The 27,448-nt window shown below is 41.6% G+C and overlaps 1 protein-coding gene across 4 annotated transcripts in view; it reads left to right on the top strand.

Moving 5' to 3' along the window:
- oca2 (oculocutaneous albinism II) overlaps positions 1 to 27,448 on the top strand; it is a 484,102-nt gene that overhangs the window by 390,916 nt on the left and 65,738 nt on the right. For all 4 annotated transcript variants that reach the window (XR_011342330.1, XM_069891904.1, XM_069891903.1 and 1 more), the window contains 2 exons: positions 8,700 to 8,804; positions 10,004 to 10,097. Coding sequence is in view for 3 of the 4 variants with exons in the window: in XM_069891904.1 (XP_069748005.1) it covers positions 8,700 to 8,804; positions 10,004 to 10,097 (199 nt within the window). In the remaining variant the exon portion in view is untranslated. The remainder of the gene's footprint in view (positions 1 to 8,699; positions 8,805 to 10,003; positions 10,098 to 27,448) is intronic.

Genomic DNA, 27,448 nt, shown 5'->3' with positions numbered 1-27,448 from the left:
AAATGTTAGTTTGGTGTGAAGAAAATCACCTTTCTGGAACATAAACTGTCAGAGTCAGATGTGAATCTCCATGTGAATCTGATCACTGAATCTCTTCCTGTATCTGACATGAAATCCAAGCAGATTGCAGGTGAAACAGAAAAGGACACAGTTCTGCAGAAGGTCATCAAGAATCTGAACGAAGAATAGCCTCGAGGTGAAATGTCAGCCATACTACAGCATCAGGACTGAGCTGAGTGTTGTCAATGGGCTTCTACTGAGACAGAGCAGAATTCTCATTCATCAATCACTGTGACAAGAGATGCTGAAAAGGGTGCATGAGGGGACCTTGGAATTGAAAAATACAAGAGGAGGGCCAGAACTGCTATTTATTGACCAAGGATAAATGCTGAGATTGACAGAACGGTTTCCAGCTGTGGGACCTGTTTGAAACATCACTCAAAACAGACAAACATGGTAATAACTGACTGACCAGCATGGATGAAAAGAATTACTTGCTGGTTATTGACTATCTGTCAAACTATCTGGAGATTATGTCTGCTCATTGTGTGATCAAATATATGAAATCGATCTTTGCAAGACATGGAATTCCTCAAATTGTCTACAGTGACCATAGACCTTGCTACAGTTGAAGAGAATTCCAGAACTTTTCAGAAGAGAATGATTTCCGACATGCAACTTTGCATCCACAGTGAAATGATAAAGCAGCGAAAGGAGTTCACACAGTTAAACAGTTGCTCAGGAAAGGACAAGACTGACTCAGATCCGTTTCTAGCTTCCCCACTTGAACATGGCATTCACCCACAGAGCTTCTAATGGGACATAGACTATGCACCACACTTCCCTACTCTGCAGACCCAAACAAGAAATGAGATGTCAAAGATTGCAAATATGACAAGCAGAAATGAGAGCGTCTGCAATGGAGACAAAAAGCAAATTACGGCAAGCTATTAAGAAGCTGAGAGCCACTGGCACAAAATGACACAGTGAGACTTAGATATTCCAACACTTGGGACAAAAAGACTACTTTACTGGAGAAAATAAATCCAAGATCCGACACTGTCAGAACAAAGGATGGTCAAATACTGAGAAAGAATCAAAAGAATCTGCTGAAAAGGCAAGAGCTACTGCAGGAACAGACAAATGCAGAAGATCCAGCCTGCATAGCAAAGAGGAAACATCACCAGTGCGAGACAGTAGTGGACCAGCAGAGTCACATAAGCGCCTCTGTTATAGAGACCCACAAGCTATCAAAGCACCTGACAGGCTGAATCTCCAAAGCAAAGAAAATTGCACACTTAAAACGTTTGTACTGCTGATGTTATGCTTACACTTGTGTTGAACTTTAAATTGAAATGAATACTGTATTAGTGTGTCATGTTGTTAGATAAAACATCTCAAGGAAAGGGGATGTAATGATAGAATACTAGTGATCCTCCTGACCACTAGAGGGAGTCAGAGAGTAGTTGGTTGGCAGCTTTGATTGGATTCAAGATGGATCTCTCCACACAGTCTTGAGTCTATAGCTAATAAAACATAATTGATTTTTTTTTTAAAAAACATGTTTCTTTATTACAATAAAAGAAAAATCACAGCTCCCTGATAGGAGAAGGAAAGTGGTGGGGATCTGAGGAAAGGAGACAGAGGGATATGGGAAGGAGAAAGACCAGGGGAGGAGGATTATTGGAAGATAGTGGTTGATATTCAATAGTTCAGGGATGCACACCACAAGGGGGAAGATGGAGAGATGTGGCAGGAAGTGGGATCCTGTGGGAGCAAGTAGAAGTGGCAAAGGATAATATGCTGGATGTTAGGCTTGTGGGGTAAAAAAAAGAGGACCAAAGAAACTCTATCTCTGCCTTTACTGGGGAAGGATGGAGTAGAGAAAGGGCAGGAAGTTGAAATTAAAATTCATGAAATGGAACCTCGGGAATCTGTTTACAATAGTGAGAAGCTCTGGGTGTCTAAGGCCACCATTATATTAACTTCTATGGGAGCTCAATCGAGAGTAGCCTTGCTGGCTGGATCTCAGTGTGGTACAGTTGCTGCAGAGAAATGGATCAAAGGTCAATCCACAGTACTATAAGAGAGGCAGAAAGGATCATTGGGTTGTCCCTTTCACCACTTCCCACCCCCCACCCACCCCCACCACCATTGATGTGCTTTCTTGGGATTGTGGTCTGAAAAGGATGCACAAAATCATTGAGGAACCCTTCCACCCAGAACGCAGCATCTTTTAGCTGCTCCCATTGGGGAAGAGATACAGGAGGATCAGAGCCAGCACCATCAGGCTGTAGAATGGCTTCTTCTCATGGCAGTGGGAATGCTGAACAACCAAAGGAACTGCTCACACTGACCGTCCAAAACTTTCACATCTATATATTTATTTATTTGTATAGATGAAATAGTTGTCCTATATACATATTGTTTATCTGTATATGTTTCATATCTGGTTGTATGTCTGCATGTTTTGCATTGAGGATTGGAGAATGCTGTTTTGTTGGGTTGTACTTGTGCAATCAGATATCAATAAACTTGATGAGATCAGTAGTTTTCAAACTTTTTATTTCCACTCATATGCCACTTTAAATAATCCCTATGCCATAGATGGTCTGTGATTAGTAAGGGATTGCTTAAGGTGGTATGTTAGTGGGAAAGGAAGGTTGAGAACCACTGCTCTAGACCCAATTTTTACTGAATTATTTTGCTTGAGAAAAATTGTCATTGGCCCATTTCCTTTGGAGTTATGAAACCCTGCACATAATGAGTAAATTAGGTGTGATTAAAGCAGTACTTTTCAGCCTTTTTCTTTCCATTCACATACCACCTTAAGCAATCCCTTACTAACCAAAGAGCACCTATGGCATAGGGAATACTTAAGGTGGTATATGAGTGGAAAGAAAAAGTTTGAAAAGCACTGATCTAAAGTAATCCCTTACTAACCACAGAACACTTATGGCGTAGGATGCCATAGGTGCTATGTGATTATTAAGAGATTATTTAAGGTGGTACGTGAGAGGAAACAAAAAAAGGTTGAGAACTACTGTCTTAGACAGATGAGTGCAGAATATAGATACTTTTTGGGGAGATAAATTAGGGCAGATTTTTAGTGTAGGTAACATACGAACACTTTAAAACAGATCTTATTTAAAATACTGGAGCTCTGCTCATTCTAGACATGTTGAGGCCAACAGCATTTGCAAAAGTTTTGGAGAGTTCCCAAGAGGCTTCACTAATGGATTGTTGTTCACAAAAACGCAACAGATGAAAGAGCTTGTCGGAGATGCAGATTGTCTGAGAGAGAGAGAGAGAGACAGACAGACAGACAGACAGACAGACAGACAGACAGACAGATCAGTTCTACAGTACTATAGTTAGCAGCAGCAACAGCTGGGACTGGAAGAGGACAAGCTGGCCAGCTTGTGAAAAACCCCATTTGGAAGATGAGTTGTGAGTGCTTAGTTCAGCCTGTTTAAAGCCCTTGTGGTTCATGCAAGAGGAGAGGACTGGCTGTCTAATGTTTCACTTGAAATAAGAGAAACAAAAACAAACTCTGTGGTGCCTGGAAGAAAGAGGTTATCATCTGGAGAACCTTGAGGGGGCAAGTTTCTTCGGCAAGACACTGAAGAGGCTGATTAAAAAGGAATCAGTTGTGGGGGGTCCAGCATACAACAAATCTCTCTCTGAAAACCGACGAGAACCTTCCTGAGTGGTAACCATTTACCTTTCAAGCACCAAAGCCTGGTGAACTTTATAAATGTTAAATTCTGTGCACAGTATAAGAATTGCCTGCAACCAGTGGACATGAAGGAATGAGAAGTGAGATTGGACTGTGAACCAAAGAACTTTTCTGAACTTACATACATATTACACACACATGTACTTAGTATTAGAAGGGGGTTAAGTTAGGTTAGTTAAGTCAATAGTGATAAGTTAAAGTGTGATTCTGTTTTCATGTTTAAAGATAATTAAAAGCAACTTTTGTTTAAGTAATGATTTGTCTTGGTGAGTATCTATTGCTACTGGGTTTATGGGTCCTCTGGGCTCGTAACATTTTATCATTCACTCAAATCTGATTTTCATTTTTTAACAGTTTTAACAGGAGCCTAGTGCAGGTGCTAAGCTCAGCACAATTTCAACCCTCAGGAAGGCAGCAGATTGAGCAATATGACAGCAAGCTATTAAGTTGTTGACCTGTTTTAAGCTGTCTTACAGGTAGGGATAAAGCCAAGCAATTAATTTCTCCTGCGGCTCATCACTTCCCATTAACAAACAGATGCTCTGCATCGAATGCATTGATGATGCCAAGGGCTCTCTTAAAATAATTTAATTAGCCTGACCCTGACTGAACACAATTAACTCTCACCAGCCAGGTGTACTGTTGAAAACAAGTTCTCCTGCATTTAAATCTGAAAACACATAATCATTCTTAAAATAAAATTGGCAGGATACTTAAAAATATTTTTTTGCCAACTCCCCACAATAAGGCACATCATTCGTGACTTAACCACCTTCACTGCTGCATTGAAGGGTCCATTATTGCCCTAAACGTGTTTACTGGTGTTCATGACTTTCCACAAGCTGGACATCACTGATCCTGTGAAATTGACCTGAAATTAACAAGGAAATTCAAAAGGGAGATTGTGCTAATATATTTTGGATATGCATTACGTTGTGCCTTCTGGCAAGCTGCACTATCTAAGCACCGATGTATTAACGTTTGTGGATAAACCAAGAGACGCTTCAGGAACAGACAGAATGAGCTTTGCTTTCAGAGTTCAGCCCCTCTTGAAAATGGTTGTGTGCAATCTATTGTGTCCAGTAGAGATGACAAATATAACCAAGGTTTAATGTTCACGAAGGCAGATGACACAAAGGTTGGAGGTGTCGTGGGTAGTGTAGAAGGTTGAGTAGAGGTTTCAGGAGGATGTAGACAGATGTAGAATTAGGTGGAGAAATGGCAGTTGAAGTTCAATCTGGATAAGTGTGAGCTGGTTAATGGTAGGATTCTTAACAGTGTGGAGGAACAAAGGGATCTTGGGGTCCAGGTCCATCATGGATGCAGCTCAAGTTGATAGGGTGTTTAAAAAAGCTTATGGTGTGCTGGCCTTGGGGTAATCGATTCAAGAGCTCTTTGGTAGTTTCAGCCCTATAAAACTCTGGTTAGACCAGACGCAGCATTTCATTCAGTTCCAGTCCCCTTATCACAGGAATGATGTAGATGCATTAGAGAGGACGCAGAAGATATTTACCAAAATATTGCCTGTTTGACTGAAACGAAGTTGACTGAGCTGGGGCTTTTCTCTTTGGTTCGAAGAAAGGTAAGAGGTGACCTAATATAAGATTAAAAGGGGCTTAGATAGGGTGGAGAGCCAGCAACTTTTCCCTGGGGTGATTATAGTAATAGCAGAGTACATCTGTTTAAGGTGAGTGGAGAAATGTTTAGGGGAGATGTCAGAAATAGGTTGTTTTTCACACAGAGAGGGGTGGGTGCCTGGAATGCATTACCAAGGGTGACGGTGGAGGCTGGTCCAAGAGGCATAATCTAAAGTTTCTGAGATAAGTACATGGATGTAAGTAAAATAGAGGCTTATGTGTGTGTGGCAGGGAAAAGTTAGATTGATGTGGAGTAGGTTTATGTAGGTCAGCACAACATCAAGGGCCAAAGGGCCTGTTTTGTGCTGTAATGTTCAATGTTCTAATTCTTCTAGACATTGCCCCTTAAAGTCTCAGCTGGAGGAATTAACTATGGCCTTCCCAAACACTCCATGCAATCTGCTGATATGGAAATGACAAGTGTAATCAGTATTACCCCCTTATACATCATTTCATGGGGGGAGGGGGGGTTCTAGGTGTGAAGTAGAGGAAATTAGATTGTTGTGTAAGTTTACATAGGTCAGCAGAACACTGTGGGCTGAAGGGTCTGTATTGAGCTAAATACTGAGATCCTGAGGACACAAAGAAAAAACATCAATGGGCAGCACATCCTTTTCTCATTTTGTACTTTAATGTTTAGATAATGCTAAAATTCTTCAATGAATTTGCATTCAGGAAATGGAACATTACAAATCCACAAATTCAGTCTGAGATCAGATTCACTCTTATTGAATTTATATGAAAGTATAAATAAGCACAAAAGATACACAGTGAGTTGGTGCACCAAGAACAATTATCACAGGCTCCTTTCTCACAATGAAAGGCTGCTTAAGGATTTAAGTTTGGAAACAGACAAAGCAATGTCTATTATTGATCCCTGTTCAGTGGTGACCAGCTGCCAGATTACAGCGGGAGGCCACTGAAGTGACTGGTTTTGGAAAGTGACAAAGCAATTTCTTTTATTGATACTGTACAATTATACTTTATCAAACAATGTAACATGCAATTCTAGTTAATTATAACAGCAACCTTTTCTGCCAAAAATGCGATCAGAATTCTTTTGCCTATAGACAGTGAAAGTGTGGTGTTATTATGTTAAAAGAAAAACATTATGACATGAGATGCAATGAGGAAAAAAAAACAGTTTGGGTTATGGAAAATCATGAAATGTATGGTTTTCTTTGAGCGCAACGCCTCCATAATGCTGCAGTATGCTCTAGTTTTATTTTAAATTCTCACTTCGATATGGAGAAGAGAACTAGAATGTATAATATCTCATCAGCCATATTGTCAGTTTCATTCACTATTGTTTCATTCACTATAACTGCAAAGTACTTCATTATTTTAATCTGGGCTTCACAATGTGCATTTTTTTTTATTTCTCTTGCCTGGATCTAACTTTGGATTCAGTGTGGAGAGCCAGCAAAGAATATAACAGAACTTAATTCTAGATCACAAAATCAGTGAACCGGTGCGGAGTCGAAAGGCCAACATGGCCTGTTTCCGCTCCGTAAATGGTTATATGGTTATATTTACAGAGAAAGGGCAGATGGAGTTTAATCCAGACAAACGAGCAGTGTTGTTGCAGCTTGGGCAATGGGAAAGTAGACAGTGAATGGCACGACTCTTAAAGCATTGAATGAGCAGAAAAAACTGCGGTTGAGGGGTGGGGGGAGGGTCCACATGTATATGTCCTTGAAAGAGGCTACACAAACAGGCAAGGTGGTAAATATATATGTGAAGGTTGCTATCATTGGACAGTGCATTGAATACAAAACGTTTGCGGCTATTCAAACGTTTGGTTAGGCCTCACTTGAAACACTGTGTGCAATTCTGGTCACCCCATTGCTGGAAGGATGTACAGTCTTCAGAAAGGGTACAGAAGAGGTTTAGGAGCATATCGCTGAAATGTAACCTTTTATGATTCCATGCTGAAGTGAAATCTGGCATGCCGGAAATCTGAAATACAAGCAGAAAATGCTGGATGCCTTCAGCAATTTAGGCCACATCTGTCAGGAGAAACACCGACATAACTCCCATAAGTACCTTGACTACACTTATCCCGTCCCCTGCAAGGATTCTATCCCCCTTCTCTCAATTTCTTCATCTCCACTGCATCTGTTCCCAAGAGGAGGTCTTCCAGTCCAGATTTTCTGAGATGTTTGCCTTCTTCCACAAACGTGGCTTTCCATCCACCACCATCGACTCAGCTCTCACCCACATCTCCTCCACTTCCCGCTCATCTGCTCTGGCACCCTCTGCTCCCGGACACAGCAATCCCCCTTATCCTCACTTACCACCCAACCAGCCTCCACATCATATCCTCTGGAATTTCATGCACTTACAACAGGATCTCCCTACCAGACACATCTTCCCCTCTCTGCCTTCCATAGGGTCCACACCCTCCATGACTTCGTTGTGCACACATCCCTCCCCACTAATCACCATCTCCTGGTACCTTCCCCTATGTCCACAAGAGGTGCCACATTTGCGTCCACACCTCCTCCCTCACCACGGTCCAGGCCCCAAATAGGCTTTCCACTTGTGTATCTGTAGGACTGATTTACTGCATCCAGTGCTCTCTTTCTGGTCTTCTCTACTTCGGATATTTTGGGCACAGATTGGGAGATCGTTTTGCTCCATCTGCACCAGTGACAGTGACCTCCCAGTAGCCAACCATTTCAGGTCTGTCACACTCCATACTCACATATCTGCCCATGACCCTGTGTACTATCCCACCAAGATCACGCGAAAATTAGAGGAACAACACATGATTTTCTCCTGGGCACTCTCCAACCAGATGGCATTAACATTGATTTTTCCATTTTCTGCTAACCTGGACTCATCTTCCCCCTTCCCCCTTCCTTTCCCCTTTCCAATCCTCCTCCCCTTCCCTCTCTATTCGCCTATGCATCCCTCCTCCCCTTGATTGCTGCTGTCCCTTCCCTCCCTTCTCCACCTATTGCCTCTTGCCTTTACAACCACACTCACCCCCACGTTTTTGTTCAGACGCCTGCTGACATTTTCCCATACCTGAAACTTCAGTTATGTATTTTTATCTTTGCTATATAAAGAATACTGTTTGACCTGCTGAGTTTCTCCAGCGTTGTGTTTTTACTTCAACCACGGTGCCCACAGATTTTTGTGTTTTATTTGGGGGAAAAAAGTAATAATTTTTCAATCAAAGACCTGAAGGCATTGGATGTGTGATGGCAAATCACCTACTGAGGATTTCCAGAAAAATTTATGTCCATTGGAATTGGCTGATTTTTATCTGTTAATTTTTTTGTGGTAATTCCCCCATTACTCTCTTTTTATTCCAGTCTGTTCCAGAAGACCAACGACTTGCAGTCGCTCTCGTCTTAGTAATTTGGGTCAGTGCCCTGGCAAGCTCCTTGATAGATAATATTCCTTTCACAGCAACAATGGTAAGTCAGAAAAAACACTGCTACCAATATATGTTTTGATTTTAACCTTCCAGCAATGTATCTCAGTATTTTCTTTCCTTTCGGTTGCCATGCCAATTTTGAACAAACCCATTCAACTCAGCATTGATTTTTAGTGCCATTTTAAACAGGATAGTTTCTGAGAATACCTAAAAACAAGGAAATACATTGAAAGGAATTTGAAGATTGCAGTTTCTTCAGTTGCAATTCATTTACTGGTTGCAAAATATTTCTCTTACATGATGAAATACTCCTTGGTTTTGTTGTTTTAGATGAACTAGACAAAGAGGTGGAGGCATAGCATTGCTATTCAAGGAGAGAACCCAACTACTGAGGCAGTGTGGGTAATGAGAGGGCTCAATGACTGAGGCACTGTGGGTAATGAGAGGGCTGTGCGACTGAGGAAGCATGGGAAGAAATAAGAAAGGTGCAATCTCTCTGATAGAGCTATAGTATAAGTCCCCTAATAGCCATCAGGAGATGAAGGAACAGATATGTCGACAGATTATGGAAAGATGCAAAAGCAATAAGGTTGTTGTGGGAGACTTCTATTGACTGGGATATCCTTAATGCCAGAGGCTTAGATGGGACAGAATTTGTTGAGTGAATCGAGGAGTTTTTCTTGAAGCAGCATGTAGCTAGCTCAACCAGGAAGGGGAGAAGTGGTGGGGGAAGGGGAGAAGTGGTGGGGGAAGGGGGGGAAGAAGGCAGAGGGGGGGAGAATGGAGGGGGAAAAGTAAGAGGGGGAAGAAGGGGCCATTACTAGACATTGTGTTGGCAAATGACCCCATCCAGGTGATCGGAATTTCATTGGGGGAACATTTCAGAAATAAATGTTCACCGTTCCTTAACTTTCAAGATTTGTATGAATGAGGATAAACTTGGGCTAAGGGGAGTTAATTGGGTGCAGCTGTTATCAGGCAAGTGACTTGAAAGATTCTCTTAATAGATCACTTAGAAATCTGAGTAAAACAAGTTATTGTGATAATTGCTGCTTTGTTTACTGGTGTTGCTCAGTAAAATAATTTTATGTAAAGGCTTAGTACAAAGGAATAAGATTGCACACTGTAATCCTTTGAAATATAACTGCAATTGGTTTTCACTCATCACCTTAATATTATTTTGAGTTACACTGAATTAAAAATTGATCCCAACTGTCTTATTCTCTTTTTTCTTAATAGATTCCTGTGCTGCTAAATCTGAGCCAGGCTGCTGAGGTAAACCTGCCAGTAAAGCCTTTGATTTTTGCTCTGGCAATGGGGGCCTGTCTGGGAGGTGAGTAACAGTGGGGCATTCTGTTACCTGTTAGTAATTATTGCAACCGTGTCTGCCTGTCCCGCATCGGACTTGTCAGCCACAAACGAGCCTGCAGCTGACGTGGACGTTTACCCCCTCCATAAATCTTCGTCCGTGAAGCCAAGCCAAAGAAAGAGTAACAAGACACAATTGTGTTGTTCCCTCACGGTTAATGGTGGATGAGTTCTTGCAATTACAATCCAAATGCATGGCATCATTCCTCACCCATGCAATACTTTGTGTTGCTGTCGGTGAGAGAGGATTCTTTCCGCACAGGAACCGAATTATTGACCAAAAATATTTGGAGATGTAAAAATGAGAGTTTGAGTGTTGGGTGTTCATTAGTTTCTTCATGAATCAGGAAATAAACTATGAAGAGAGAACTGATTGCATAATTTGTAATAAATGTTTTGATCCCATCGCAAGTCTACTCCCTTATCCTCCACCTTGTCATGTGCTTGTTCAGACCTCTTCCCGCATCTTCTGAAAAGATGAATTTCTACTTGCTCTTCATTTCTAAGTAGATCGGCTTATTCAAAAAAAATATAATATTTGTTTATTTGCAAACCAACATTTGGTTATCTGCAGACGATTGAACTGAATGGTTTGGCATGGAATTTTATAGTTCTTGCGTCAGAAAAGACTGGCCCTTCCATGTCTATGGTGACCAAGATATCCACCTGAGCTAGTCTCATTTCCTTGTATTTTCCCCAGATCTCTCTAAATCATTCCTATAAGCATACTTGTTTTTTTTAAATGTTGTGATTCAACCAGTGCCAGCCTGTTCTACATATCTATCCATCCCCTCTCACCTTGTACCATTGCCCTTGGGTTTTAGACTCTCCTACTCTGGGAAAAAGGCTAACTATTTTAAATTTTGCAAATCAGATTGGGGGCAGGTGCCATATTTTCTTCCCTGATGACATTAGATGGATTTTACAACAATCTGGAAATGTCGCGGTCACCATTTCTGACGCTAGCCATTGTGGGATTCAAACTTGTGATCTCCACGTGGACAGTTCAGTAACCTGACCACTAGACTCTGAGTCCGCATGGAATTTTCACGCAGCAGTGCTTTTCACTCAAGAGAATCAATGAAGTTGGCATTGTTTTTTAACTACTAGAAGTTGCGGTTCCCGTAACATTTAGAATTTGGACCATTTGTCACAATAAAGAAAGGGGATGGAAAATGAGAATTTATATCTATAACCATCTCACTGTCAGACCAAGCATGAGCCACTGGGGGAAATCCATGACAGAAAAATGTAACAAATTCTATGGAAGCACAACGAAGCGTGTAGAGTAGTGGTTAGTACAACATTATTGCGGCATCAGCGAAATGGATTCGAATCCGCCTCTGCCTCACAATGATCGCATGGATTTCCTCTGGGTGTTCTGGCTTCCTCTGACCTTCCAAAGATGCACAGGGTCAGTAGGTTTATTGGTCGTCTGGGTGTATTTGGACAGCATGGGCTCGTGGGCTGGAAGGGCCTGTTACTGTGCTGGGTGCCTGAATTAATATATATTTTTTAAAATATAGAAAATGCTGGAAGCACTCAGCAGGTCAGACAGCATCAGACCTAATGTTTAGGTGAAAAACCCTTCGTCAGAAGACTCTACCCAAAAGATAAACATTGTAGCCCTTTCCATTTGCCAGACCTGCAGAGTGGTTTCAGAATTTTCCGTTTTTGTTTTAGTTTTCTGGTGGCAGGTTATTTTGAGTTTCATCTATGGATTGACACAGAATAGAAGGTGACGAGCTTCACCCCCCATCCTCCAGAAAGAGCTTTCAAATTTAGTTCCAATTTCTGGTGCTTTTCATGCAACCTTAATTTTTTTTTGTGATTTTGAATGTTTATTCAACTTGATGTAAGTGTGAAGCCTTGTCATATTTCCTGAAAGTGTCAACTTGGGTATTCAGGGTGGCGAAGAAGTCATTTGAACTGTTTGCCTTCACTGGGCAAGGTATTGAGTACAAAAGTTGGGGCTTCATCTTGCAAGGTATTGGTAGAATCCCACTTGGACATCAATAAGGTGAAAGAGATGCAGACGAGAATCACTGAGATATAGAGGAGACTGGAGGACTTGCACTATAGGGAGATGTTGGGCAAGGTTGTCTCTTTATTCCCTGGAGCACAAGAGGCCATGGCTTGATTTATAAATGTATTTAAGATCATGAAGGCTGTAGATGAAGTGAAAGCTTACAGTCTTTTTCCCAGGGTAGATGATTCGAGAATTAGAGAGCATAAGTTTAAGGAAAGAGAGGAGAGATTTAAGAGGAATCTGAGCAGAAACTGTATCTCAGAATCAGTGAAAAATATAGAAATAGATTCAATTATGACATTTAAAATATATTTGCATTATGTACCTGGATGGATAGAAAGGATGAGAAGGATATGGATGAAATGCAGGGAAGTGGGATAAGCAAGTTGAGCTAAAGGGCTTGTTCCACCGTGAATCAATCTATGACTCTGGTTAGCCATTTTGCCAGAAGCTCTACCCTAGACACACGCGCACAACTTCCACCCTCATTATCAGGGGTGGCCAAACCGCGGTTCGCAAGCCACTTGGGGCTGTTTGATATATAATGTGAGACAGGAATCGTACGCGTAGGTGCTCACAATGGTCGCGTTAGTGGCTGTGGCTTACGATCTCATGATTGTGCCCTGTTCGGGCAGTGAAATTAGAAATGTTAATGTGATCCAGGCCACTCACCCTCTGAAGCTCCTGACCATGGACTCTCACCTAGGCTCTGGCTGCACCATACTCTGGAGATCCTGACACCCCGGTCACCTTGGCCCCGGTCGCCTACCCACATGCCCTCCCAACACCCTGAATGCAGGCTTACCTATATAAACAAAATATTTGGTATATATGTGTTGTTGTGACCTAGACCAGCAACAATAGAAATCCACCAAGTCAATGATTATCTTCCAAACAATATTTTTTTATTTATAACTATTAGTAACATAACGTAACACCTCTTACTTAACTCTAACTTAACCTCACTATGCACAAGTGTGTGTGTGTGTGTGTGTGTGTGTGTGTGTGTGTGTGTGTGTGTGTGTGTGTGTGTGTCTGTGTGTGTGTGTGTGTGTGTGTGTGTGTGTGGGAGGAAGTGGGAGGGAGGAGGTGGTGCGGGTGGTCAGGTCCAAAAACCATTACAGTTTCGGAAAGATTAAGAAAAGTCGATCTTTAAAGTTCAGTCAGTTTTGTGTTGAAACTCAGATTCTTTAAATTGTTGCTCAAAAGCGATGATGGAGTAAGTAAGAGGCATCAGACTTCTCATAACTCACAGCATTCTTGTAGAGTTGTTTCCAAAGAATTGTTTCTTCATCCAAATGATTTCCCTCTCTTGCATAGAGGTTTCAGAACTTGTGTTTTCTTCGGCCATAATTTCACAAACCTCGGCAAGGGTGACATGAAAAAAATGGACACGGTGAAACTGTCCTCTTTTCAAAGAGACAGCTGAAGTGGCTGTTCCTTTCCACTGATTTGTGCATCTCCCATGGTAAAGAGAATACAACAAGAAGAGATTCTCTCTCACTGGAGGCTACTGCATTTCTGACTTCAGATGGTGCAATATTAAAGATGTCTTTCTGAAATGACTTTAAGACATGACATCACTGCTGTCTTTCAAGTTTCTTCAAACCACTTCAGAGGTAATAATTCAAAAGCAAATGACTCCTTTCTGTCTACTGGCCATTGAAGCAAAAGTCCTCTTTGTGTACACACGTTTTTTCTGAGCAAACTTCTCATTGTCTTCAACATTTCAATGGACAATCACTCCAGCTCTATGGCTGTTTACACAGATTCCATGGAACAATGATCCAAGCTTGTTTACAGCTGGTCAGAGGAGACATTTCAACTCCCAAAAATGGTGTTCTGTGTGTAAGGGATTATCTGTCCCTGAATCCAAACCACAAAATAACTTTACTAAAATAAGATAATCCATAACGAAAGATTAATAATAACACAATTCCGTCGCAATGTGTACCTTTTGATGATTGAAACTAATACAAAGTAGCAGGTCAAAAATTACATACATGAATAAATATCATTACGTACATGTATTTTTAAAATATTTGTATAACATTTTTGTAACAAAGTATGCACGTAAGAGTAAAAATGCACAAGTAATATTTTTCATGTCTGGGGATCAGTAGTTTATTGTATATGGCTCTTACATGAAGCAAGTTTTACCCCCCCACCCCGATCTAGAACATAGAACATTACAGCCCAGTTGTGCTGACCTATATAAACCCCTCAATGATCTCAACCTTCCCTAACTCAGAGCCATAACCCCCTATATTTCTTGCATCCATATACCTGTCCAAGAGTATTTTAAATGTCCCTATTTGCCACTTGGGAATTCATTGTTCATTGGTGCTTCTTTTACTGCATTCAAAATCCTCCCAGAAATGACCTCTATTGATTATTTTTCCCAAATCCTTCAGTTGGAGACATGTGCTGAGACGGTATCATTCCATTTTTATGTGCATCCCACTCAAGCTATGTAATCATATGTTAAAGCTATAAAGAATGATGTGATTGCTATCCAACTAGTGTGCAGTCAGACATAATACAGTTATGCATTGTACTGGAAAAGATGAATCAATATTTATTGTCATGAACAAGTCACAATATTTGGTGATTTGCAGCCGCATCACAGCCCAAATATTCATATTATAACCATCTTACAACAATAATAAAAAAAAAAATTGTGCACAAAAAGTAAGGCAGTGTCTTCTATTCATTGATAATTCAGGAATCTGATGGCAGTGGGGAAGAAGCTGTACTTGTGCCACTGAGTGCTCATCTTTAGGCTACTGTACCTTTTTCCATTGGCAAACTAGTTACAGAGTGAAAAGGGCATGGCCTGCGTGGTGGGGGTCTTTGAGGATAGAGGCTGCTTTTTTCAGACACTGCCTAATGCAGATGTTCTTGATGGAGTGAATTCTGGTGCCTGTGATGTGACAGGCCAAGTTAACAACCTTCTGGAGTTTTTCCTTGTCCTGAGATTTGGTGCCTCCATACCAGACAGCGATGCAACCAGCCAGAATGCTCTCCATAGTCCACCTGCAGAAGTTTTCGAGAGTCTTTGTTGACATGCCAAATCTCCTCATGAACCTCATGAAGTATAACTGCTGGTGAACTTTCTTCATGATTGCAACAACATGGAGACCTCAGAGATGTTGACACCCAGGCACATGAAGCTATTGACCCTCTCCACTACTGAGCCCTCGATGAAGACTGGGTTGTGTTCTCCTGACTCCCAAAATAATCTCCTTGGTTTTTATAACGTTGAGTGCGAGGTTGTTGTGGTGACACCACTCAAAAAAGTTGCTCTATCTCCCTTCTGTACGCTTCCTCTTTGCCGTTTATGATTCTGCCAACAACTGTCATTGGCAAACTTGTAAATAGTTTTGGAATTGCGCCTGGTCACACAATCATGGGTGCGTAATGAGTAGAGCAGTGGGCTAAGCACGCACCCTTGGGGTGTGCCTGTGTTGACAATCATTGAGGTGGAGACGTTGCTTCCAAATCATACTGACTGTGGTCTTCTAATGAGAAAGCCAAGGATCCACTTGCAGAGTGGGGTACAGAGGCCCAGAGTTTGTAGCTTCTTGACCAACAAGGAGGTAATAATGATGTTGAAGGCTGAGCTGTAGTCGATGAAGAGCAGCCATTTGTATGAGTTGCTGTTTTCAAGATGTTCTGGAGCTGATGGAGAGCTAGTATTATTGTATCTACTGTGGACTGAGGAGAGCGAGAGACAAGACCTCTTAGTGTACATATTAGTTTATTAAATTGTACTGACAATAACCACAACAGCAGTGCAAGTATAAGATAGCTTTAATAAACTAATATGTACACTAAGAGGTCTTGTCTCTCTGCAAGATGAACCTGGAAGGCTAGACTGTAGCTCTGGACTGCTTTCTATTCAGGGGTCATCCTGGTGACCTAGTGGTGTAACTACATATCACCACTGTTAGGTCTGCTTTGTTCATGAATGAGTGAGACAAACACCAGGCTGAGTCGAAATCAGGGTTCTTTGTTCTTTATTACCGGATTGTAACACTTGCGACTAACCATGTTAGTCGGAGAATGCATTCTGCCGTTATCAGCAAAATGGTGATTTTTTATACCCTTGGATACATGCTTAGAACATCATCATATCATTACTTGTCCAATGACTAAAACTGTTGCTATCCTTTCCCTGCTAGCTTCCTGCCTCTCAATCCATCAATGTCTCTCTTATCTTGTAAGTACAAGGATGCATTCACATCTTGTTACAGCCCTGCACATTCCCATCTCATGATGTTTTACCTAACAGGAGTACAAGGACACCTCCCCTTCTTGTTACAGCCCTGCACAGGGTAATTCCTTACACATTCCCATCTCATGATGTTTTACCTTACACCACAGACAGCCTCATTAAAGACAAAGCCTTGGTCAGTATAATAGCTGACAAATTCAGAGATCGATTACACTAAGCTTGCATTCTTCAGAAAATTGCAGTGTTAGTGCAACAGAGATTTTGCTTCATAGAACAGAAAGTGTTGTTTCTGGTCAATCTGTATCTGATCCTGATTTACAGTTTACTGTAGTGACTCCCTTAGGAAGTCCTTGCACAAAGAAAAAGCTGCTGGAAAGAAAAGGTGGAGGACATCAAACAATTAGTTAATGAGAATTGACTGCAATACCTCAGCTAAGGGATAAGGGTTTGATGAGGATTTGAGGAAGTGGAAATGTACTGCTCAGGGGATGATAGAGGTGTCAAAGCATTATCTCTGCTTATTATTTAACAGTGATCCTTAGTGAAACACAGACACTGTGATGAGGTAAAGGCACACAAAAAATGCTGGAGGAACTCAACCTGCCTTTCGGAGTTAAAGATACTGTATATTGCTCATGTTTTGGGCCTGAAGCCTTCTTCAAGTATTTAGTACTTGATTCTCTGACCAAAGGAAACATTTCCTCCATATTCACCCTCTCAAGACCCCTCGGGAATGAATGGGAGATGTTAAAACACAATTTCACAGGATGTTGAACTTTGAAAATGGATTTGTTATTGAAAGCGCATGTTCTCAGCCAAAACAACAGTAATTTCAATCAAGCTTCAGGTATGTTAGAGTCTCTTGGCAATTATCATTCAAATTGTCTGCAAATATTTGCATAAAACACTATGTGCAGATCAAAGCTGCTACTATGATCCATCGAAGGACCAGTCTGCACAAGCGCTGATTGTATCATTCCTTCTGGTTTTGATTTAAACAGTTTTTTCTGTGAATTGCAGAAGTATTCAGATCAGATTAGAAAATGGTTTCTCAATTTGTGCTGAATTAGCTAATCTCAATGCAGTTGTTAGTAGAACTAAGAAACTGTATCTATTTAGCACCTTCCTTATCCCTATCAGAGTGTTCCAACCAATTAAATATCTGTGGTGGTACACCACCGGCCTACTGCAGAGGGCAACCTCTGTACCTGCAGGAGTGTAAGGGGACAAGACAACACCTGGCCGGCTGTCAATCAGTCAACCTGAATTTATCAAGCCCCACCCGGTCGGGTGTCAATCACCCTCCGGGATATAAGCCTGTGCCGGCCTCCCGAAGTCTCACTCAGAGTTACTGCCTGGCTCTGTGGAAGTCTTCGTGGATTAAAGCCCGTTGTACAGGCTTACCTTGTGTGAGTCTGATTCTGGCTAACAGTGCAGCACAATATCTTCAAAGTATAATGTGGGAAATATCCTTAGATTAGATTATATTCAACTTTATTCTCATTATGCCAATAAAATAAAATTAGCATCCAACCAGAAGTGAAAAAATAGTGCTGTATGCAAATAACTATGAGCAAATAAAAACAAGCATATTCAGCAAACAAACAATTCTAAAAGTACTGACAGTACAATGTGAGTGCAGGGCCACTCAGCGCTGGGATTTAAGGTTCAGCAGGGTCACACCCTCGGGGTAAAATAAACTCTTCTTGAGCCTGCTGGTTCGAGAGCATAGGCTCCGGTAGCGCCTATCAAATGGGAGAGGAGTAAAAAGTTCATAGTTCGGGCGTGATGCAGCCTTGATGATGCCCTTCGCCTTGCCCAGACAGCAATCCTGATAGATGTTCTCAGTGGTGGGGAATTGGTTGTCGATAATCCACTGTTTTTCACCACTCACTGAAGTGCTTTACCATCTGGTATGAGACATTTGCCATGGTACACTGAGATGCCATATATGCTGTCAATAGTACAGCGGTAAAAATCCATCAATATCCTGGAATAGAGGTGAACTTTCTTCATGCTCCACAGAAAATAAAGGCGCTGCTGTGTCTTTTTGATCAGAATAGAGGAGTTCAGGGACCAGGTGAGATCATCAGAAAAGTGGACACCAAAGAATTTAAAGCTTGATACATGTTCCACCACAACTCCTTTGATGTAAATAGTGACATGAGGGTGAAGGTGAACAAGAACACCTGCAGATGTTGGGGTTTAGTGCAGAAAACAAAATTGCCAGAGAAGTTCACTCCATTTTATAGATCATGAAAGGCAGTCGAAGAAAAGGGCTCAGGCCCAAAATGTAGACTGTCTTTGACTTTCTATGGATGCTGTGCAACCTTGCTGAGTTTCTCCACTATTTTTGTTTACCACTGTGGGAAATGTCCTTGTCATTTTGTGCAGAAAAAGCTCCAAAAAATGGCATTGCGATAAGAACCAGTGAATCTGTTTATCATGCAGTTAATTGAGGATAAATCTTTGCATGGGCACTGCAGATATCACCCATATTAATCTTTAAAATAGTGCTTTGGGGCCATTTACTTGAACCTGAGAAAACAGAATCGGAACTTATTGTCGTGAACATGCCACAAAATTCGTTGTTTTGCAGTAGCATCACCATGCAAACATCTATATAAACCACCTGTGACAGATTATGTTATATTTTATATTGTACATAGATATGTTTTAATGGGAGATAAATTGTGGCAGGTTTTTTAGTGTAGGTCACAAACGAACACTTCAAAATAGCTCTCATTTAAAATGCCAGAGCTCTGCTCAAGCCAGACAGTCCAGGCTCTGGTGCCTTTGCAAAAACTTTGAAGAGTGCCTATCAGGACTTCACAAGTAGGTGTTAATTGGACCTGCTGTGGAGTAATGGATTATTGTTTTCGAAAGCAACAGATGAACAAACTCACAAGAGTAAGTCTGGTGCCACAGTCTGAATGCAGTTGGCTCTTCTAAGAGGGTCATGCGGCTTTCTCTATGTGAGAGAGAAAATTCAGTTCTACAGTTTAGCAACAGCAGCTGGGACTGGAACAGGACAAGCTGGAAAACTTGTTTAAAAACCCTTGTGGTCCATACAAGAGGAGAGGGCTGGCTATATAATGTTTCACTTGAAATAAGGGAAACAGAAACAGAACTCTGTGGTGACCTGAAAGAAAGAGGTTATCATCTGGAGAACCCTGATGGGGCAAATTTCTTCGGCAAGACACTGAAGTGGCTGATCGAAAGGAATCAGTTGTAGGTGTCCAATAAGCAACAAATATCTCTCTGAAAACCAACAAGAATCTTCCTCAGCGGTAACCCTTTACCTTTCAAGCATCAAAGCCTGGTGAAATTCATAAATGTTAAATTCTGTGCACAGTATAAGAATTGCCTGATACCAGTGAACTTGGAGGAATGAGAAGTGAGATTGGACTGTGAATCAAAGAACTTTTCTGAACTTACACACACATAACACACACGTGTGCCTAGAATTAGAAGGGGGGTTAAGTTAAGTTAATAGTAATAAGTTAAAGTTTGATCCTGTTTTCATGTTTAAAAATAATTGAAAGTAACTTTTAAGTAACCATTTCTCTTGTTAAATTTATATTGCTGCTGGGTTTTGGGGTCCTCTGGGCTCATAACACGCTTTACAAAATAAATAGAAAATAGTGCAATAAAAAGAAAAAGTTAAAGCAAGGCAGTCCCTTTGGTTCATTGATTATTCAGGAATCTGATGGCAATGGGGAAGAAGCTGTCCTTGTGCTGTTGAGTGCTCATCTTCAGGCTCCTGTACCTTGTTCCTGATGGTAGCGGTGTGAAGAGGGCATGGGCTGAGTGGTGGAGGTCTTTGAGGAGAGAGGCTGCTTTCTTAAGACAGCACCTCTTGATGGAGTAAAGATTGTGATGTCGCAGGCCGAGTTAATAACTCTCTGGAGTTTTTTTCTTGTCCTGAGAATTGGTACCTCCATATCAAACAGTGATGCAACCAGCCAGAATGCTCTCCTCGGTTCAGCTGTAGAAGTTTTCAAGAGTCTTTGGTTACATACAGAATCTCCTCAAACTCCTTAGACACTGGTGACAAACGTACAGCGTCTCCGGACCTAATCTTCTGAGTTAATTCATCTGTTGCTTTGCAAAAAAATAATCCATTACTTCTCAGCACGTCCAATTGAGCCTTCTTCGTGATTGCATCGACATGGAGGCTCCAGCACAGATCCTCAGAGATGCTGACACCCAGAAATTTGAAGTCCTTGACCTTCTCCACTGCCAATCCATCAACGCTCTCCTGCCAATCAGTAGCGTATCGAAGTAAAATAGCGCTTCTGGCAAGCACTGAAATTGCGCCTACCCTGCTTTCAAAAAAATTGCAAATAAAGTTGCCATTTGGGTGATTTCCATGCACAATTTGGCTAGTTTTAAAGTTCGGCTGCGTGTGCATTTAGCATAGTTTCTTTTTATGGCGGCCAAAACTGAGAAATGGAATAAAATGTCCTTTATGAGGAGCGTACACTTCCCCGAACAATGCTGCCATTCTGTTTATTGCTTGCCGCTATAATGCAAGCAATTGCATGGAATTTTTTTTGCAGCTTATAATACTCGTCCATCGCTTCATTTAGGAGAATAAAAGAGATGGCTTTGTAATGCAATTGTCTTGGTAAAGAGATCATCTTAAATTGAGGGAGTATGTGAGCTGGACCACCTGTAGGGCATTCATGGGGATTTCTTTGTCTGAGCCTCTGCCTTACTGCTTTCAGTCTGATCAACAATACAGAAAAAGCTATTTAAAAGACTGTACTATGTTTCCTTCAAGCTCATTAACTGTTATAATTTGTACCCCAGTTTAAACGAATTAAGTCTCAAAACAGCTCTTTTAATTAATTTTCAGGCAGCCTGGTAACCAGTGGTCTGGCAAACCAAGTTTTGGGGGGTGGGGGGGGGGTGTGGTGGAGAGAGAGAGAGAGAGAGAGAGAGAGAGAGAGAGAGAGAGAGAGAGAGAGAGAGAGAGAAGAGAGAGAGAAAGAAAAAACCTGCTTTCAGGTGCTCGGACACGGATAATATACTGGCAGTCGCGGCTGGGAGAGTGCAACTTGGGGGTTCAGGTGGCCGCGGAGAAAACGCCTTTCTGTCACCTGAACGTGCCTGCTGAAGGAGAGCCGAGCGAACACGACTCCTGAGGACTGTGGCCAAGGTCCCACTGCTGCTTTCAGGTGCAACGGGGGATTCTCTGAGCCGGAGAATATACCTACAGGAGGAAGGATAGCTAAGTGCTCCTCCTGGCTGGGTTCTCCACTTTCAGGTGACCACCCAACAGCTGCATTGGGGTAGAATAGGAGGCTTTACAGTTGGGTATTCTGGCCACCTGAAAGCAGCTAGAGATAGATGGTAGTTGTGGAGGGAGTACTTCAAGGTTGGGAAAAAAGTCCTCAAAGTTATTCAATTCAAAAAGATCACTCCTACTGATTAACCCAATTGAATTGGCACTTGTTTAAGAAATTATGTACTCAGCTATGGGGGGCGGGGGGGGGGGGGGGGAGATGTGGTGGAGGAAGGGAGGGTAGGAGAGGGGGAGGGAGAGAGAGAGAGACTGATTGACTGTGGGCAGGCAAGGAATTAGCCACCTTTTTCTTTAAAGTCCCCATGTCCCAGTATGCCTTGGCATAATGAAAGGGCTGTATGCATGGAGCACTCATGAGGGGTTTTTCTGCCACATGGAATTCTGGGAAGGCAGATCTGCCATCGCTCAATGTGACGCTGAGTGCCAGAGATCTCCCCTCAGTGTCCTCTAACCAAGGGATTGTTTCTTCGCATCAGCTTCTAACATAGCACGGAGGCAGGGGGGTCCTTCCCTGCTGAAGGGAATAAGTTCTATGACTCCTGTGCGGGGTGGGGGACGGAGGGGCGATAGGATCAACAAGGCCAAGGCAGTCGGGAGTTAGATTTGGGGTGTGCAATGGATGGCTGAGTCTAGGATTAGCACAGCAGTTGGGTGTCGCGTCAGGCTCGGGAGTTAGATGTCAGGCTTACTGAAGCAGTGCCGCACCGGGGGCAGACTCAGTGTCGGGTCAGTGAATGATGACCACGAGGCGAAAGGCGAGGATTAACGTTGAGTTTGGGAGTTTGGTAGAAGGCGAGGACAGTGGAACCCCCCCCCCCCACCCACTCTTCAAGTGGCATCCAGGCCATGTACCCTGGCTGTCATACCCTAGATATGCCTATTCTGGCAATGCAACACTCCCTCAATAATACACTGGACACTCAAATTCAATTTTGTGCTTAAATCTCGAGAGAGGGACTTGAACCCAGAACCTTTAGTCTCTGAGTTGTAGAGGAGCACAGCTTGGCTCAATAAAGGAATAGAAAATATATGTGTAAGATTAAGATTGGATATTATTTGGTCATAATTTATTTTATGGTAAAATCTATAACAATAAACCAGAGGACATGGGTTAAGGGTGAAAGAGAAAAAGTTTAGGGAGAACATGAGGGGGAGTTTTTTCACACAGAGAGTGGTGGGAGTGTGGAATGAGCTTCCAGCTGAAGTGGTAAATGTGGTCTCAATTTTAATATTTAAGAAGAATTTGGACAGGTGCATGGATGGGAGAGGTATGGAGGAATATGTGTTGGGTGCAGATCAGTGGGACTAGGCAAAAAAATGGTTCGGCACAGACTTGAGGGGTCTGTTTTGTGCTGTAATTGTTCTATGGTTCTACTCAATGTGAGCAGATGCCAGTGTTCCATGGAATAGTTATTTATCTTGGCAAGAATTAAATTCTCTGAGAAGAGGAGGGAAGAAAATGGCTGAAGAAATAAATGTATGTTTAGCAATCTCTTTTATATTTTCTTTTATTATTGATTCAATGAATGCAGGGACTGGCAGACCAGCATTAATAGAAAATATTTTAAAAAAACATGCAGATACCGGAAATCTGAAGTACAAGCAGGAAAGGTCAAGAAACACTCGAGAGGTCAGGCAGCATTTGTGTGTTTGATCTTTCAAGTCCACAAGGTTTTCAGATCGAAGACCTCGATTGTTGACTCTGTTTCTCTTTCTGCCTATATTGCATCATCTCCTGAACGTTTCCTGCATTTTTTTTTTGCCTTCAACCATAATTTATTTCCATCCCCGTAATGTCCCCTGACCTGAAAAACTTGGCAGGTCATTTAGAACAGTCATTCTCAGTCATTCTACAGCAACTCTGGAGGCCACATTTTAGAAAAAGCCTTGTTTTCTTTTCTCCTCACATAACACAAATACTTTAAAAAAAAATTTAAAGTAGTCAGTAGGAGAGAAATATGGAAGAAACCAAAACTTGACTGTTTCACAGGGAAGGGGGCCCATAAACTTTGAGCAGAGTCCTAGGGAACCATTAGAGTTGAAAATGGCTGACTTTGAACATGAAACATTACAGCACAGTCCAGGTCCTTCAGCCCACGATGTTGTGCCGACCTATGCAAACCTTCTCCACAATAATAAATCCTTACTGACCTCGCCCCCCATAACCATCTATTTTTCTTATATCCATGTGAGAGTATAAAGTGACCCTGTTATACCAGCCTCTACCACCATCCAGGCAATGCATTCCAGGCACCCACCACTCTGTTTCTCTGTTTTAAAAATTATGTACCTCTGTTATTTCCCCTAAACATTCATTCACTTGTTCTAAACAAATGTCCTCTGATATTTGTTATTGATGCTTGGATAAAAAAGGAGCTGGCTGTCCACCCTATCTGGGCCTCTTATAATATTATACACCTCTATTAAATCAGCTCTCAGTTTATTTGTCACTCTAAAGAGAAAATCCCTGGCGCTGTCGACCTTAATTTCAGAGGGTAATTAAGAAACAATGATATTAATGGATCTAGAATGAACTCTAAGCTAAGTTAGAGCCATATACAAGTTAATCTATATTATGATAGAAGGCTTTCCTCTGAATCATTGAAATGGACTTTTACAACAATCTGGCAGACATCACTGAAACTAGCCCAATATTTCAGAATTATGTAATTATGCTTAATTATTATTGTGTGCAATTCTGGTCTCCCTCATTACAGAAAGGAATTTGAGGCATTGGAAATGGTAAAGAAGACATTTTATTTTCATTTTAATTATGAAGTTTGTGTGGATATTGCCTGGTTTAGAGGGTACGAGTTACAAGAGGTTGGTCAAATGTCAGAAGTTTTCTCTGCAGTGTTGGAGGCTGAGCAGTGACTTGGTAGAAGTTTATAAGATTATGAGGGGCACAGAGAGTGTAGTCAGTCAGATTCTTTTTTGTTCCAGGGAGAAAATGTCAAATCCATATGTTTAAGGTGGTGGAGCGGTGGTGTATTTAAATAGATGTGTTGGGCAAGGTTTGTCCCCCACAGACAATGGTACCTGGAACAGGTTGCCAGAATTAGCAGTGAAAGCAGACATGAAGTTTGTGTGGATATTGCCTGGTTTAGAGGGTACGAGTTACAAGAGGTTGGTCAAATGTCAGAAGTTTTCTCTGCAGTGTTGGAGACTTCTAGGTAGATGTGAATATGCAGGAAATTGATGGGGTCATGTATCATGTGCAATCATCAAAGAATTAGTTGAATTCAGCATTAGGTTGTGGTGCGCTGAGATAGCAGCGAGCAAGCACAAAAGTCAAAAGACTGTACAACAGGATTTATTACAGTAAATGAACACCAGTTCATGCCTTGGTGGCTCCCATGTGACTGGCTCAGGAGGGGCCGGCTCAGGTTTATATTTGGGTCGTCTGATTGACAGCAGCCAGATGGAGTCAGCCCTTAGCTGGTCTTCCCACAGGTACAGAGATCGCCCCCTGCAGTAGGTTGGTGGTCATATCATCACATAGGTTGGAACCAAAACTATGGACTCTTGGGTCTGTTCCTCTGCTGTTCTGGTTTATGTTCTACATTGTATGTTCTGTTAAGTCAGATTTTTTTATCACCTGATTGCAAAAGTACAACCTGACAAAACAGTGTTCTCCAGTCCTCGGTGCAAAACATGCAGACACACAACCAGACATAACACACAGAAAGACAAACAATACGTAGGCAGTACAAGTATTCATATTTACAAATAAATAAATAAATATTATTTTGTAAATATGAGAGTCTCAGATAGTTAATGTGAGGAGTTCCTTTGGCTGTTCAGCATTCTTACTGCCCGAGGAAGAAGCTGTTTCTCAGTCTGGTGGTACTGGCTCTGATACTCCTTTATCTCTTTCCTGGCGGGAGCAGCTAAAAGATGCTGTATGTGAGGTGGAAAGGGCCCTCATCAGACAACAATTCTGGTAAATCTCATTGACGGAGAGAGAGGGAGACTCCAGTGATCCTCTCTCCTACTCTTATGGTTCTGCGGATTCACCTGCGATCCATTTCTCTGCAGCAACCGTACCACACTGTGATGCAGCCGGTCAGGACGATCGCGATAGAGCTCCTGTAGAAGGTTTACATGATGGTGGCTGGTAGCCTTGCCCACTTCAGTCTTCTCAGGAAGTGCAGTCGCTGTTGCGCCTTCCTGACAAGTGAGGAGATATATGGTTATTTTTATTTTCTGGTTTTCCTGTAGTGATTTGTGGATTTAGACCAACAGATTATGCCTTTATATGCAGACCTGGTTTCTTGACTACAATGCTACTGTACCTTCAAAAGCAACATTTCACAAATTTCTATATATCTGGTGCATTGCCACTAATTTTTAGACATTTCTATGTTTCTCTGTAGTATGGTGGTGTCATGTGTGTCAGCTGAAAATTGGTACACTATGTGTCAGATAGGAGAGAAAACAAACTAGTTGAAAAGACTGCGACCTCAACTCCTGTCAACTGCTATTGATTGCAATCACGACTGATTGCTTTTTTTCCCCAGTTGCATGGGGATCTGGTGTTCCACACTAACACCTATTTCAACAGGTGAGCATTGACTGAGTCTACTTCTTGAAGCAAATGCAAAGTGTTACAGGGACTCTGAGCAGTGGAGATTGAACAGGAGAGCAGATAAGTATCATTGCAAAGGTTAATCGCAGCTGGAAGTCAAATGTCCCAGTTAGACTCCCATTCAGCAATTGGAAAATTTATTGTCAGATGGGCAGGAAGTGCACCTGCAGACGTACAAATGTCCAAAATTTAAATGAAATTAACATCTGTTGAATGGATGATTAAGCATCCACGTTAAAATTAAAATCCAACCATTACATTGCTGAATTTGCTGTGATATCACATTTATAAAAGGTTCATGCCAATTCTGGCATGACCAGCATTTACTGAAAATGATCGGGAGGGGAAGCAGTGAGAGAAAGGCTATAATAGATTTGTGTACATTTATAGCAGTGGTTCTCAACCTTTTTATTTCCACTCACGTACCCTCTGTGATTAGTAAGGGATTGCTTAAGGTGGGATGTGAGTGGGAAGGGAAGGTTGAAATATTTGTCTTGAGAAAAATTGTCATTGGCCCATTTCCTTTGGAGTTCTGAAACCAGGCACATAACGAGTCAGTTAGGTCTGATTAAAACAGAGGTTTTCAAACTTTTTCTTTCCACCCACATACCACCTTAAGCAATCCCTTACTAATCACACAGCTCCTATGGTAGAGGAAATACTTAAAGTGGTATGTGAGTGGAAAGAAAAAGGTTGAGAACCACTGATTTATGAGGTCAAGTGGAGCCTAGGATTGCCATTTTAGATTGTCTGATCAAATCATGGGTGGAGCCTGAGCTCGATCAATGGAACTGAGATTGATTGTAGTCACATTGTGGAAGATTTTAAAGTGGAAAGATGATTTCTTGTTACCTCTTGGTTTTATATTTGCATAAATGGTATCTGCCATATATTTGCATCGTTTACATTTTTCATCTTTCATTAGAGCTATAAATATAAATCTGTTTTAGTTATCTTTAATTGCTTGAATAGTCTATTAAAATTATCAGGATTAGCCATGCTGATCTTCTAACCCAGTGGTTCTCAATCTTTTTATTTCCACTCACATATCACCTCAAGCAATCCTTTACTAATCACAGAGCACCGATGGCCTAGGGATTACTTAAAGTGGTATGTGAGTGGGAGGAAAAAGTTTGAGAACCACTTCTCTA

The sequence above is a fragment of the Narcine bancroftii genome, chromosome 7 (genome assembly GCF_036971445.1).
Source record: "Narcine bancroftii isolate sNarBan1 chromosome 7, sNarBan1.hap1, whole genome shotgun sequence".
NCBI lineage: Eukaryota > Metazoa > Chordata > Chondrichthyes > Torpediniformes > Narcinidae > Narcine > Narcine bancroftii.
Note: the sequence above shows the minus strand (reverse complement) of the source record. Positions and strands in the feature narration are given on the sequence as shown.